Here is a 13,574-nt window from a genome sequence, read left to right as displayed (position 1 = left end):
ATTGAACCCCACTTTTACAAAGTGCAACATTGAAGGGATGAACACAGGACTTTTACTTGTAGCAGAGTATTTGTACACTGTAGTATTGGAAATAAAACATCTGAGTAATTCTTCCACCTCTGATCAAACGTTGGACAAGTGTAAAGCTAAACCAACACAACATTTACATTTAAATTCGTACCAAGTCGTGGTTTCTGCTCGACAGTGATAAATGAGATGCACGTGCAATGCATGACACTGCCGCGTGGTGGCGCCAAAAAGCTTTCATCCAAACAGCTTGGATTTGACAGGCGCTCAGAAGTGTGTGTTGTAAGTTTAAAACTCCTCTCTTCTTTAACACTTCTGGTAGACTGTCTTTACTGCGCCACACAAGGAGACTGAAGACTGTTTGAGACAGCTTATAAAAGCAACATTGATACATCTTTTGACTTCCATAACTTATCTCTGCATGGTGCCCTGAAGCGAATAGCATCAAGCTAGCCATAATGAGCTACACCACTTCCGGAGGGCAAGTTGAATCTTTCCACAAGCGACGTCCTGTTTTGTAAGTTCGTTACTTTGTTTACCATAATTATGTAATTAATTAATATTCACGTGATTTAGTTATTTATTCTTATTTATGTATGGTTCAACTAACAACATCCTTTCTTTTTACAGAAAAACTGCCCCCGTTTCCGGTGTTGTTGTTGCTTACCCCGGGAGTTTGACACTCGTCCCCAGAGTGTGACTGCTGACACTCCTCTCAGCATGGAAAACACACCTCGGTCCAGGCTTCCCCTCTGAAGAAACCTTCCACAACTTAAACTTCGGATTATGGATTCCTCCACAAACAGTTTGGGTGAGTGAAAAAGCAAAAAAGCTGTATTTTGTGTCTGTTATGTGCGTGTTCTCTTCTGAAAACAGCATTATGGAAAGTTGCCTGACTATTTGGATATGTCGCACACATGGTTATGGAGTGAACACTTTGATTAAATACAATAAAACAATCTTGTTTATCGTCATCAATACATACGACATGATTTACAGCATTTTACGTAGGGTAGTTCGGCTGGACATCTTTCTTGAAGCAGCTCTTAATGTAATAACGTTTTACAGATATTTCGTAATGCTTCCTAACGCATTCATTGGTAGCCTGTGTTTTGATGGAAGATGACAGTGGGACAACAGGCGGGTTTTCCAACTTTTTAAGAAAGTGTTGTGGTGCTTACACATTTTGCACAGTATTACTGTTTGTTTGGCTTCATACTAGATGCCATCGAGAAACGCCCTGTACACTTTTGATGTTTAATATAGTGATGCATGTCTCGATCTAAACTGTGTTACACCATGCCAGCTCTGGAGTCTGTGGAGGTGTGCTGCAGGTCCTGCTTCAGAGCAGCTGCTCCAGTTCGGTTTTAAAGCATGATGCTTTAGCCTTGCTGTCAGACTCTGTCGCTATGTTGGCACGCAGGTTTAGGCAGTGGTGGAAAGTTACTTAGTACATTTATTTTGACAAGTATTGTCCTTAAGTCCTTTTTTGACATTTGTAATTTACTTCACATCTATTGCAAATATTGTACTTCTTACTCCACTAACATTTTTTACACACTCAGTTATGAAAACATATTATATGCTGATCATATACTAATTCACTACTACTAGTTCATACTGTACTACTAGTACTAATCTACTACATTTGGTCCACATCGAGGTAAGATTACTACACAAAAATACTATTACATACAAATAGGATAATATAATAACCATAATAATAAAACACTGTGGAAAAATATATTCTGCATAATAAGGACTTTTACATTTGATACTTGATGTGCAATAAGATAATAATACTTATGTACTTTTTTTATAATCTGAAATGGGCAATGGTGCATAATGAGTCATTTTACTTTTTGTACTTTAAGTACAATTGAATGCTAAACTTTTGTACTTTTACTTAAAGAACATTTTGAAATCAGGACTTTTACTTGAAGTGAAGTATTATCAGACCACAGTATTTGTACTTGAACTAAAGTAATGGATTTGAGTAGTTCTTCCAACACTGCTTTGCTTCCTAACTGTAGATATCTGTTGTGACTAATGTGACAGCGTCTCTGGTTCGGTAACGTTATGAATCTCTCTGTGTTGTGAAGCTTTCGATCGGATAAAGTCCTGGCTGGAGTGTTCAGTAGCTGAATCAGCAGAGCTGTCAGAGAGCAAAGAAAACTCAGCTGTCTGGTTGAAAATGCAAAACAAGTATAAAGTGTATATAATCGTTTGCACTGTTTATGATCTTCAGTCAGTTATGAACAGTCTGTCCACGTTGACGCGCAGGCAGTTTGCTTCCCACGGACAGTCCTCAACCTGCTCTTTCCCCACTGCTGACAGTTTAATGGAGCTATAACAGTGTTGCACAATGCTGCTTTTGTTACACATGTAGGCCCGGCTCCCACCTCATGTGCTGATGTTGTGTTTGCTTGTCTCGTAAATAGGTGGGGCGGCGAGGCACTGGGGAACAGTAAATATCACATGAGTTCTCAGCCAGCATATGTGGGCAAGGCTGCTGTGGCTCAGTGCTGGAGGCAAGTGTAACACATAGTGTAGAGGCTGCCACTTACCTCAGTGACATCTGTGTTGAAACAGAAATCATCCACTAATGCTTCATAATGAAGGTGATTCAATCACTTTTGAAACAAGTCGTGTGGTTGTACTGATGCAGCGAGGCTTAATGTCAGCTGACTGGCTTGCACCATATCATGGGTCAGATGAGATGAACATCTGTTGTAGTTTGAGATGCACTGACAACAAGAAGATGCCAATATACATTATTTGTCTCCACCCATATTACCAAATATACTATGAAGACTTTTAAAACATGCATTTACATGGGTGATATGGCCAAAATGAACTTCACAATGAAAATAACAATATTAGAACATGAATATATATCATGGTAAAAGGATGCAGAATTACATATTACATATTGTTTAATGTCTTATGTTTATTAATTTCTCACCATTATTTGTACTATATATGTTATTATTACCTTGGACACAACTTCTCACACATGCAAATGAATATCTTCATTTGTTCATTTTTAAATTAAAGCTTGCAGTGATTCATTTGTAACATAATATCATTTTGTAACATTAATGCTTTTATTGGCTAGCACTCCAACCTCTATGACTCCAACACATTCTGTGTGATAGGCTGAGGGGCGGGACATATCTAAGCAGTTGACCAATCACAACAGAGGCAGCCAGCTAACCAATCAGAGCAGACTGTGGTTTCAGACAGAGGGGGAAAAGAGGTTCTGCAGCAGAATGAGAAAAATAAAGAGCTTTTTGAACATTAAAGCATGGAGACATGTAGAGACACTACATACTGATATACACCTGAACATCAGCAGGATAGGACTCTTTAAAGTAGAGACACTACATACTGATATACACCTGAACATCAGCAGGATAGGACTCTTTAAAGTAGAGACACTATATACTGATATACACCCTGAACATCAGCAGGGAGAGGACTCTTATAAGTAGAAGACACTACATACTGATATACACCTGAACATTCAGCAGGATAGGACTCTTTAAAGTAGAGACACTACATACTGATATACACCTGAACATCAGCAGGAGAGGACTCTTTAAAGTAGAGACACTACATACTGATATACACCTGAACATCAGCAGGAGAGGACTCTTTAAAGTAGAGACACCTACATACTGATATACAACTGAACATCAGCAGGAGAGGACCTAAGTTAAAGTTAGAGGACACTACATATGATATACACCCTGAACATCAGCAGGATGAGGACTCTTTAAAAGTAGAGACACTACATACTGAACATTCAGCAGGAGAGGACTCTTTAAAGTAGAGACACTACTCACTGAGTATACACCTGAACATCAGCAGGAGAGGACTCTTTAAAGTAGAGACACTACATACTGATATACACCTGAACATCCGCAGGAGAGAATCTCTTTAAAGTAGAGACACTACAATACTGATATACACCGTGAACATCAGCAGGATAGGACTCTTTAATAGTAGAGGACACTACATACTGGATAGACACCCTGAACATCAGCAGGAGAGGCACTCTTTAAAGTTAGAGACACTACACACTGATGGTTAGCTAACCTGAACATCCAGCAGGAGAGGACTCTTTAACGTAGAGACACTGACCTACTGATATACACATGAACATATCAGCAGGAGAGGACTCTTTAAGAGTAGAGACACTACATACTGATATACACCTGAACATCAAGCAGGAGCGGACTCTTTAACGGGTAGAGACACTACATACGTGGGGGTGATATACACCTGAACATCAGCAGGAGAGGACTCTTTAAAGTAGAGACACTACATATGATACGAACCCTGGACATCAGCAGGAACGAGGACTCTTTCAAAGGAGAGACACTACATACTGATATACACCTGAACATCAGCAGGAGAGGACTCTTTAAAGTAGAGACACTACATACTGATATACACCTGAACATCATCAGGAGAGGACTCTTTAAAGTAGAGACACTACATACTGATATACACCTGAACATCAGCAGGAGAGGACTCTTTAAAGTAGAGACACTACATACTGATACGAACTTGGACATCAGCAGGAGAGGACTCTTTAAAGTAGAGACACTACATACTGATATACACCTGAACATCAGCAGGAGAGGACTCTTTAAAGTAGAGACACTACATACTGATATACACCTGAACATCATCAGGAGAGGACTCTTTAAAGTAGAGACACTACATACTGATATACACCTGAACATCAGCAGGAGAGGACTCTTTAAAGTAGAGACACTACATACTGATATACACCTGAACATCAGCAGGAGAGGACTCTTTAAAGTAGAGACACTACATACTGATATACACCTGAACATAAGCAGGAGAGGACTCTTTAAAGTAGAGACACTACATACTGATATACACCTGAACATCAGCAGGAGACGACTCTTTAAAGTAGAGTCACCACATACTGATATACACCTGGACATCAGCAGGAGAGGACTCTTTAAAGTAGAGACACTACATACTGATATACACCTGAACATCAGCAGGAGAGGACTCTTTAAAGTAGAGGCACTGCATACTGATATACACCTGAACATCAGCAGGAGAGGACTCTTTAAAGTAGAGACACTACATACTGATATACACCTGAACATCAGCAGGAGAGGACTCTTTAAAGTAGAGTCACCACATACTGATATACACCTGGACATCAGCAGGAGAGGACTCTTTAAAGTAGAGTCACCACATACTGATATACACCTGGACATCAGCAAGAGAGGACTCTTTAAAGTAGAGTCACCACATACTGATATACACCTGGACATCAGCAGGAGAGGACTCTTTAAAGTAGAGACACTACATACTGATATACACCTGAACATCAGCAGGAGAGGACTCTTTAAAGTAGAGACACTGCATACTGATATACACCTGAACATCAGCAGGAGAGGACTCTTTAAAGTAGAGACACTACATACTGATATACACCTGAACATCAGCAGGAGAGGACTCTTTAAAGTAGAGACACTACACACTGATATACACCTGAACATCAGCAGGAGAGGACTCTTTAAAGTAGAGACACTACATACTGATATACACCTGAACATCAGCAGGAGAGGACTCTTTAAAGTAGAGACACTACATACTGATATACACCTGAACATCAGCAGGAGAGGACTCTTTAAAGTAGAGACACTACACACTGATATACACCTGAACATCAGCAGGAGAGGACTCTTTAAAGTAGAGACACTACATACTGATATACACCTGAACATCAGCAGGAGAGGACTCTTTAAAGTAGAGACACTACATACTGATATACACCTGAACATCAGCAGGAGAGGACTCTTTAAAGTAGAGACACTACATACTGATATACACCTGAACATCAGCAGGACAGGACTCTTTAAAATAGAGACACTACATACTGATATACACCTGAACATCAGCAGGAGAGGACTCTTTAAAGTAGAGACACTACATACTGATATACACCTGAACATCAGCAGGAGAGGACTCTTTAAAGTAGAGACACTACATACTGATATACACCTGAACATCAGCAGGAGAGGACTCTTTAAAGTAGAGACACTACGTACTGATATACACCTGAACATCAGCAGAATAGGGTCCCTTTAAATATTATATATACACTTTTTTAGTGGCAAATAAATTGACAACATCGTCCACTCTCCGGACAGCCGATGGCAGCCTGTAAATGGACATACATATAGTAAGAGCATAATGAGGGGATAACAGGTGGCACGCACACTGACCTTGAACAGCTAGAACACTGCAATGTGGCAGCAGACCCCACCTGTCATCCCCAGTGCGTTCACTGTATGTAATGTCAACTGGACTACGACGCAATTGTCTTTTGATGCTCACTTGTACAGCCACGTACATAATACACTTGTATTTCATAACTGCCTTAGCAGTATTTACATTTTGTGAACCTCCGTGTTTCCCCCCAGATAAGAATAAACCTTTTCCCAGTTGCATACTAACACTGCACTGAATGCCGTTTACGGTTCTGAGTGAGTCACATTCTTATTAAAGGCCAAAATGAAGTACAACAAATGGTGAATCTTTGCCAAACACATTTGTACTAATTTCTTTAAAAATGTCAAACACAATAGTATGTTTCTTTCCGTGTTGGACTGTTGAAGCTAACAGTAGTGATAACTAAGAACATAAGAGTAACAACTTGTATGAAAACACAGTTGTCCTCTTTAAAGTGTGAATAACAAACACTTTAAGGACTAGTTGTTCAGTGAGCAGCAGGAAGTTGCATCAGCAGCTTTTTCACTGTTTCCCCAGAATGTTGTAATACTGCCTCTTCACAGAGAGCAGGCCTGCTGTTCTCTGGAGTCTGGAGGTAAACAGTTATGGCTTAAAGCTTTCTTGTTACTGACCGAAAAGCATGTGTCTGGTCAGATTCATCGTTCCTTTATGTTTCGTTTCTCTAGTTAAAAGTCCCTGATCTGAAGCAAAGTCCATCAAATCCACCTCTACTGAAAAAAATGCATTCTATGACCCATTTCTCAAATAATTGTTTTGCCGTAAGTTCCGTACTGAAACTCAGGTGTTGTATCAACAACACAAATCCTTTGATATCTGGCACAAGTGTCTTTGAACTCCCAATGCACTGGCACCAGGCGTGGGAATCAGAAAGAACAAAAGCAACATCCCAAAGATGAATGCGTTATAAAATCGGTATAACTACGCTCTTAACTCAGTGAGATCCTCGCGCTGCAGAGATTTGTTCCATCAGCAGGCTCTTCACCGTTGGGTTATCTGCATGCAGAGCAAGCAGGGTCTTGCATACTGTGTGTGTCTGTTTCAGTCTGATATGACAGCAGCAGCAGAGACTGTATGCTGAGCCGCTGCCAGCGCTGCCGGCTCACACATGTAACGTCTCCTCCGGACTTCTCTCAGTTCATTGAGACGCTTCCAGGCTGACTGACTGTTGAAAACTGATTAAATAGATTGTTGTTAGTGATGAGAATGTTTAGTGCAGCTAGAAACGCGTTTGAGCCGGATTTTGAAAGAGCTGAGAAAATATGTTTTGTCTGGGCCTTCCATTCCTTCCTGTCATTGCATTTGATTAGATTGAACAGATTAGTGTGATCAGTTTAATCTGTCATTTAAAACCAGGTCTTTGACAGAGGTCTCGGATGGAAGCTCCCAACTTCTGTCACTTGAAAGCCTGACTTTAACCACAATACAAGACATTTGGGTTGGTTTGTCAAATGTAGGGACGATTCAAGAGATAGATGATAATAGAGCTTCATCGAGTTGTTGGTACATTTTTTAGTCGATCACAAAAAAGAAAACTATTTTGATGTGCAATCAATCATTAAAGGAGCCTATTCTGCTCATTTTCAGGTGTATTTTTAAAGCAGAAATGGCAGGGAAATGTACTTATGAGTTCCTCAAATTTTGAGACTATACCTTTCTCCATTTTTTATATCATAACTGAATATGTTTGTCTTTTGTGACAAAACAAAGAACTTCGTTTTTTTCTTTGCCGAAGTGGGAAAAACTATTGCCTGACATTTCATAGACCCTTACTGTTAATTGAGAAAATAATCCGCAGATTAATCCATAATAAAAAGAACCGTTTGTTGCAGCCTTCAATGAAAGATATCAACATCTGTGTCCTGATTGACAGATATTAAGTTTCATGAGCTTAAAGTACTGATATTATTTGAAGGAAAATGTTACCGGAGACTCACACCTGAAATGTATGAAGGAGAGGATGTCTCAATAAAACTAAAATGTTGTGATTCAAAGTATAACTTCTTTCCCCACACAGTATAGACACTGAGCCCTTTAACCCGACAGTATACCACACGGAATAGAGCCATGCAGATGTGCAGTAACAGAAGAGAAAGTGTATCTCCCATGCTGCTCTCTGTTTCACTTCTCAGATAGGATGTGACTTAGTAGTGCAGGGGCGTACAGGATGTTGAGCTGTAGCAAAGCGTCAAATCAAAGAAGGTGCTGTAGCACACTGTGGTGAGCGGTGCGCTCTGGGACAGGCTGCGTCTGGAGCTGGTTGAGGTCGTTATGTGGAACCGTTGGTGGAGCGCTGGAGAATGAGTGGGTGGACACTGTGGGAATATGCTGCATGTGACTTATCCGGTTCGTGCCAACAGAGATAATTTAGCTTTTTAAAGACTGACATTTGATCTCACACTACATGCAAGGCAAGAAATACGCTTTTCGTTATTGACACATATGTTTGGAGAACAGGCAATAACCAAAATCACAAACAGATTTGAAAATAAAACTAGAAAGCATGCTAGGATAATTATATCTGCCGCTTCCTCTAGCATTCTGTCTCTAATCAAGCTGCATGAAAAAGGACGTTTTTGTAAACTTCCTCAAACAGTTGGAAACAGAAGGCCTGTGTAGCTGTGTCACGCTTCAAAGAGCTCTGATGAGTCCAAGAGTGTGTGGCTGTGCAGCTGTCAGGCAGCCAGCCTCCCACAAGACCTGGAATGACCTCAGGCCTTTGCAGCAAAGTGGAAATCACATTCTCTCGGCTTTGGAATCAAATTCTTCTGCTTTTTTGGGATCATCGGATACTTGTGGCTTTTCAACAAGGACCACCAAAGTGTTGAGACCTCACACCCACTCGTAGGATTGTGATTCACCAGGGAAACATGTCTCTTTGTGAATTGACCTTCATAACCTGAATCATGAATTCATCATTTGTGACAAAGCAATTGGATTTAATCACATTTGACTTGAAAGACAGTTTAAAAAGTATGGAGAAAAGAAAACCAAAGCGCTTAAGGTCACATTTAAGAATTAAAAATAAAGGCTACATAATAATATGTATAGATAACTTTATCTACATCTACATATTATTATGCATCCAAAAGGGGGAAATATTAGACTGCATAAATGCTTTGACCCACGCTGTGAGTTGATATAAAACACTTCTGACTTTCCCGCCGGAGAGGACGCTGGCGTTGACTGTTCGCCGCTTCTCCGCCTCTGTTACCCTCTATCACCCTCAGCTACCATTCGTTCTTGCAAAACTTTGGAATTGGACTACTGCCCTGCATTGCACATCTTTACTGCACTGCACATTGTTTTTAATTTTAAGTTATTTTAGACTTCTGCCTCCGTTGCTGGCTGCCCTCACTCAGCCATCAAAGTGCCGGGTGGCTATTGCTATCTGCTACATCGCCTACTTGTCTGTCTCCGTCCCACGCAACACTCTCTCTGCCTCCTGCCTTCATCTCTGGGGTACATCTGTCCCGTCCCGCTGTTCACATCCTCCTGTCATGTCGTGGATCTTTCTCGTCTCCACAACAGTCCTCCACCTCTGTGCACCTAGCCCGCTGGCCGCTATCGCTGGAGCGGATCCCACTCCCCTCCGCCTCCCAACATAACAAGCCATTTCTCCCCACCATCAAGCCCCCCTCCTCTGCTCCATTCCCCCCCCTCTCGTGCCCACCCCCGCGCTGCTTCCCTGGCCAACCTCATACCTCTCCAGCCTGCCACCACCCCTCCAACCCCCCCACTTGACCAATTTTGCCCTCCTCAATATCCGACTTCTTCTCCCTCAACCAACATCCCCCCCTGGTTTTAATTACATCACTAAACCACCCGCCCCTCACGCCGTGGTGTGTGGGCTGGCTGTCTTCTACAACCACAACATCCGGACTACAGAACTCACCCTCCCCTCAGTACCAGCTTTCGAATTCCTCACCTTCAAAGCCCCTCCCTCACTGACAGTTGTCCTTTACCGCCCCCCCAAACCACACCCCTCCTTCCTCTCTGATCTCACTGAACTCCTCATCATTGCTTCATCCCTCTCCCCACGTCTGTTACTCCTCGGCGACCTCAACATCCACATGGACTCCCCCACCTGCAAACTCGCTTCTGAATTCTCCTCCCTTCTGGACAATTTCTCAATTACCCAATATGTCACCTTCCCCACCCATGATAAAGGACACATCCTTGACCTTGTCTGCTCCACCAACCTCCCAGTACTCGACCTCCACCCCTGCCCCTTTCCCCTCTCTGACCACAAACTCATACAGTTCACCATCACCTCCCCCGTCCGCCACCCCCCCCCCCCATCCAGGAACATCACCTTCCGTAATTTATGCTCTGTTGATCCCCAGCACCTCTCCGACCTGCTGTCCTCTACTCTCCCCCTGGACTCGAACCTCAGCTCACCCGATGAACTACTCAACCACCTTAATTCCACCCTACTCGCCTCCCTCAACAGCCTGGCCCCCCTCAAAAGGAAAAATGTCACTTTTAAAACCTCCTCACCCTGTTCACCCCTGACACTCCGTAAGCTGAAGCAAACCGGCCACCAGCTTGAACGGCTCCTCTAACCAAGAAATCATCCCTCACAGTTCACCATGAATCCTACAAACTCCAATCCTCACTACCTACAGAGACGCCCTCACTGCCGCCAAAACTGCTTACCTCTCCACCATCTTTACTGACCCCTCCCATAACCCCAGGACCCTCTTCTCCACCGTCAACAAGCTCCTCAACCCCGTGCTGACACCCTCCCTTCCTCCACTTCCACTTTATGCAGTTCATTCCTCCAGTTTTTCTCTGACAAATCACTGCCATTAATCTCTCCCTATCCGCTGCATCTGACACACATACATCTCCCCCAACATCCACCGCCACAATTTCTGATCAGCTCCTCCAAACCCACAACCTGCTCCCTTGACCCTCTACCCACCCCTCTACTGACGTCCTGTCTCCCCGTGCTCTGCCCCTACCTTGTCAACCTTTTTCAACTCCTCCCTGTCCCAAGGAACCGTTCCCTCTGCCTTCAAAACTGCTGCTGTCACTCCCATCCTCAAGAAACCCGGTCTGGATCCCTCCTCCTTCAGTAATTACCGTCCCATCTCCAACCTCCCCTTTCTCTCAAAAACAATAGAACGCATCATCTCCAAACAACTCCACCGCCATCTCCAAACCAACCAGCTTTTTGAACCCCTTCAGTCTGGTTTTCGTCCCCACCACAGCACAGAAACGGCCCTCATCCAAGTCCTCAATGACCTCCTCACCTCTGCTGACACCGGTTCCCTCAACATCCGCATCCTCCTCGACCTGAGTGCAGCCTTCGATACCGTGAGCCACACCATCCTGCTTACCCGACTCCAGGACATCGGTATCGAAGGTACTGCACTCAGGTGGCTCCAGTCCTACCTCTCCGACAGATCCCACTTCATCTCCCTCAACAACCACTCCTCTGCCACAGCTTCAAGGCAAGGCAAGTTTATTTATATAGCACTTTTCAACACAAGGAAATTCAAAGTGCTTTACAAAAAACGAAAGACATTAAGAAAATGGCATTTAAAATCAGTCATTAAAAATAAAAGCTAATAAAATAAACATAAAAAGAAAAATACATGGATAAAAGTTAAAGTGCAGTCTAAGATATGAATAGTTCAATTAAAAGCAGAGACAAAAGAAAAGTCTTCAGCCTGGATTTAAAAGTAGTAAGAGTTTGCAGCGGACCTGCAGGTTTCAGGGAGTTTGTTCCAGATATTTGGAGCATAATAACTGAACGCTGCTTCTCCATGTTTAGTTCTGAGTCTGGGGACAGAAAGCTGACCAGTCCCTGAAGACCTGAGAGATCTGGATGGTTCATCATTTAGCAGGAGGTCAGAAATGTATTTTGGGCCTAAACCATTCAGTGCTTTATAAACCAGCAGCAGTATTTTGAAATCTATTCTTTGACACACAGGAAGCCAGTGTAAAGACTTCAGAACAGGAGTGATGTGATCCACTTTCTTAGTGTTAGTGAGGACTCGAGCAGCGGCGTTCTGAATCAGCTGCAGCTTTCTAATAGATGTTCTTTAGTGAGACCTGTGAAGATACCATTACAGTAGTCCAGTCTACTGAAGATAAAAGCATGGACAAGGTTTTCCAAATCCTGCTGTGACATTAGTCTTTTAATCCTAGATATGTTCTTTAGGTGATAGTAGGCTGATTTAGTAACTGTTTTAATGTGACTGTTGAAACTCAGGTCAGAGTCCATGACGACACCTAGATTTCTGGCTTTATCTGTTGGTTTTAACATTGCAGACTGAAGCTCAGCACTAACTTTTAAACGTTCTGCCTTGGCTCCAAAAACCATTACCTCAGTTTTATCTTTGTTTAATTGGAGAAAGTTCTGACACATCCAGTCATTGATTTGTTCCATGCCCTTACTCAGTGTTTGAATTGGAGCATAGTCTCCTGGTGAAATTGTTATGTAAATGTATGTGTCATCTGCATAGCTATGGTAACTTATTTTGTTGTTTTTCATTATCTGAGCCAGTGGTAGCATGTAGACATTAAAGAGAAGAGGCCCCAAGATGGAGCCTTGAGGTACCCCACATGTCATATTTGTTAACTCAGATGTGTATTTACCTATAGAAACAAAGTTGTTTCTGTCCTTTAAGTAGGATTCAAACCAATTTAGAACTGTTTCCGAAAGTCCCACCCAGTTTTCCAGTCGGTCTAGTAATATGCTGTGGTCAACAGTGTCAAACGCAGCACTGAGATCTAATAATACTAACACTGAAGTTCTGCCACTGTCTGTGTTTAAGTGGATGTCATTGAAGACCTTTACAAGAGCAGTCTCAGTGCTGTGGTTTGGACGAAAGCCTGACTGTCTGGAACACATCAAAACAGTCATTTAAATGCAAGAAATTACTCACTGTGGAAAAACAACTGTTTCAATGACTTTACCTAGAAATGGGAGGTTTGATATGGGCCTGTAATTGTTCATTACTGAAGCATCTAGATTATTATTTTTTAAGAGCGGTTTAATGACTGCAGTTTTCAGGGCCTGTGGAAAAACACCTGAGTGAAGAGATTTGTTTACCTATACGAAGTAGATCTGAGGCCATGCAAACAAAAAAACATCTTTGAAAAATCCTGTTGGAATAAATATCAAGGCAGCAGGAGGAGGACTTCAGAAGTTGTATAATGTCCTCTAGGTCTTTATCATTAATCTGATGGAATTGTGTCATGGTGTTTGAATTGATATTAGGTGGACA

General features: G+C 42.2%; 1 protein-coding gene across 3 annotated transcripts in view; it reads left to right on the top strand.

Moving 5' to 3' along the window:
• Positions 1-355: 355 nt before the first annotated feature.
• The window catches only part of eml3 (EMAP like 3), an 82,728-nt gene continuing 69,509 nt past the window's right edge, over positions 356-13,574 (top strand). The window contains exons 1-2 of one of the 3 annotated variants that reach the window (XM_034106051.2): positions 356-544; positions 658-838. In XM_034106051.2, coding sequence (XP_033961942.1) covers positions 814-838 — 25 coding nt within the window. In that variant the 5' untranslated portion in view covers positions 356-544; positions 658-813. Of the gene's footprint in view, positions 545-657; positions 839-8,571; positions 8,638-13,574 lie in introns of those variants that run through there. The other 2 variants (XM_034106052.2, XM_071206510.1) reach the window with 2 other exon arrangements.

This window comes from Pseudochaenichthys georgianus, chromosome 18, assembly GCF_902827115.2.
Source record: "Pseudochaenichthys georgianus chromosome 18, fPseGeo1.2, whole genome shotgun sequence".
Classification (NCBI taxonomy): domain Eukaryota; kingdom Metazoa; phylum Chordata; class Actinopteri; order Perciformes; family Channichthyidae; genus Pseudochaenichthys; species Pseudochaenichthys georgianus.
The sequence above is the reverse complement of the archived record's forward strand: the minus strand, read 5'-3'. Positions and strand labels throughout refer to the sequence as shown.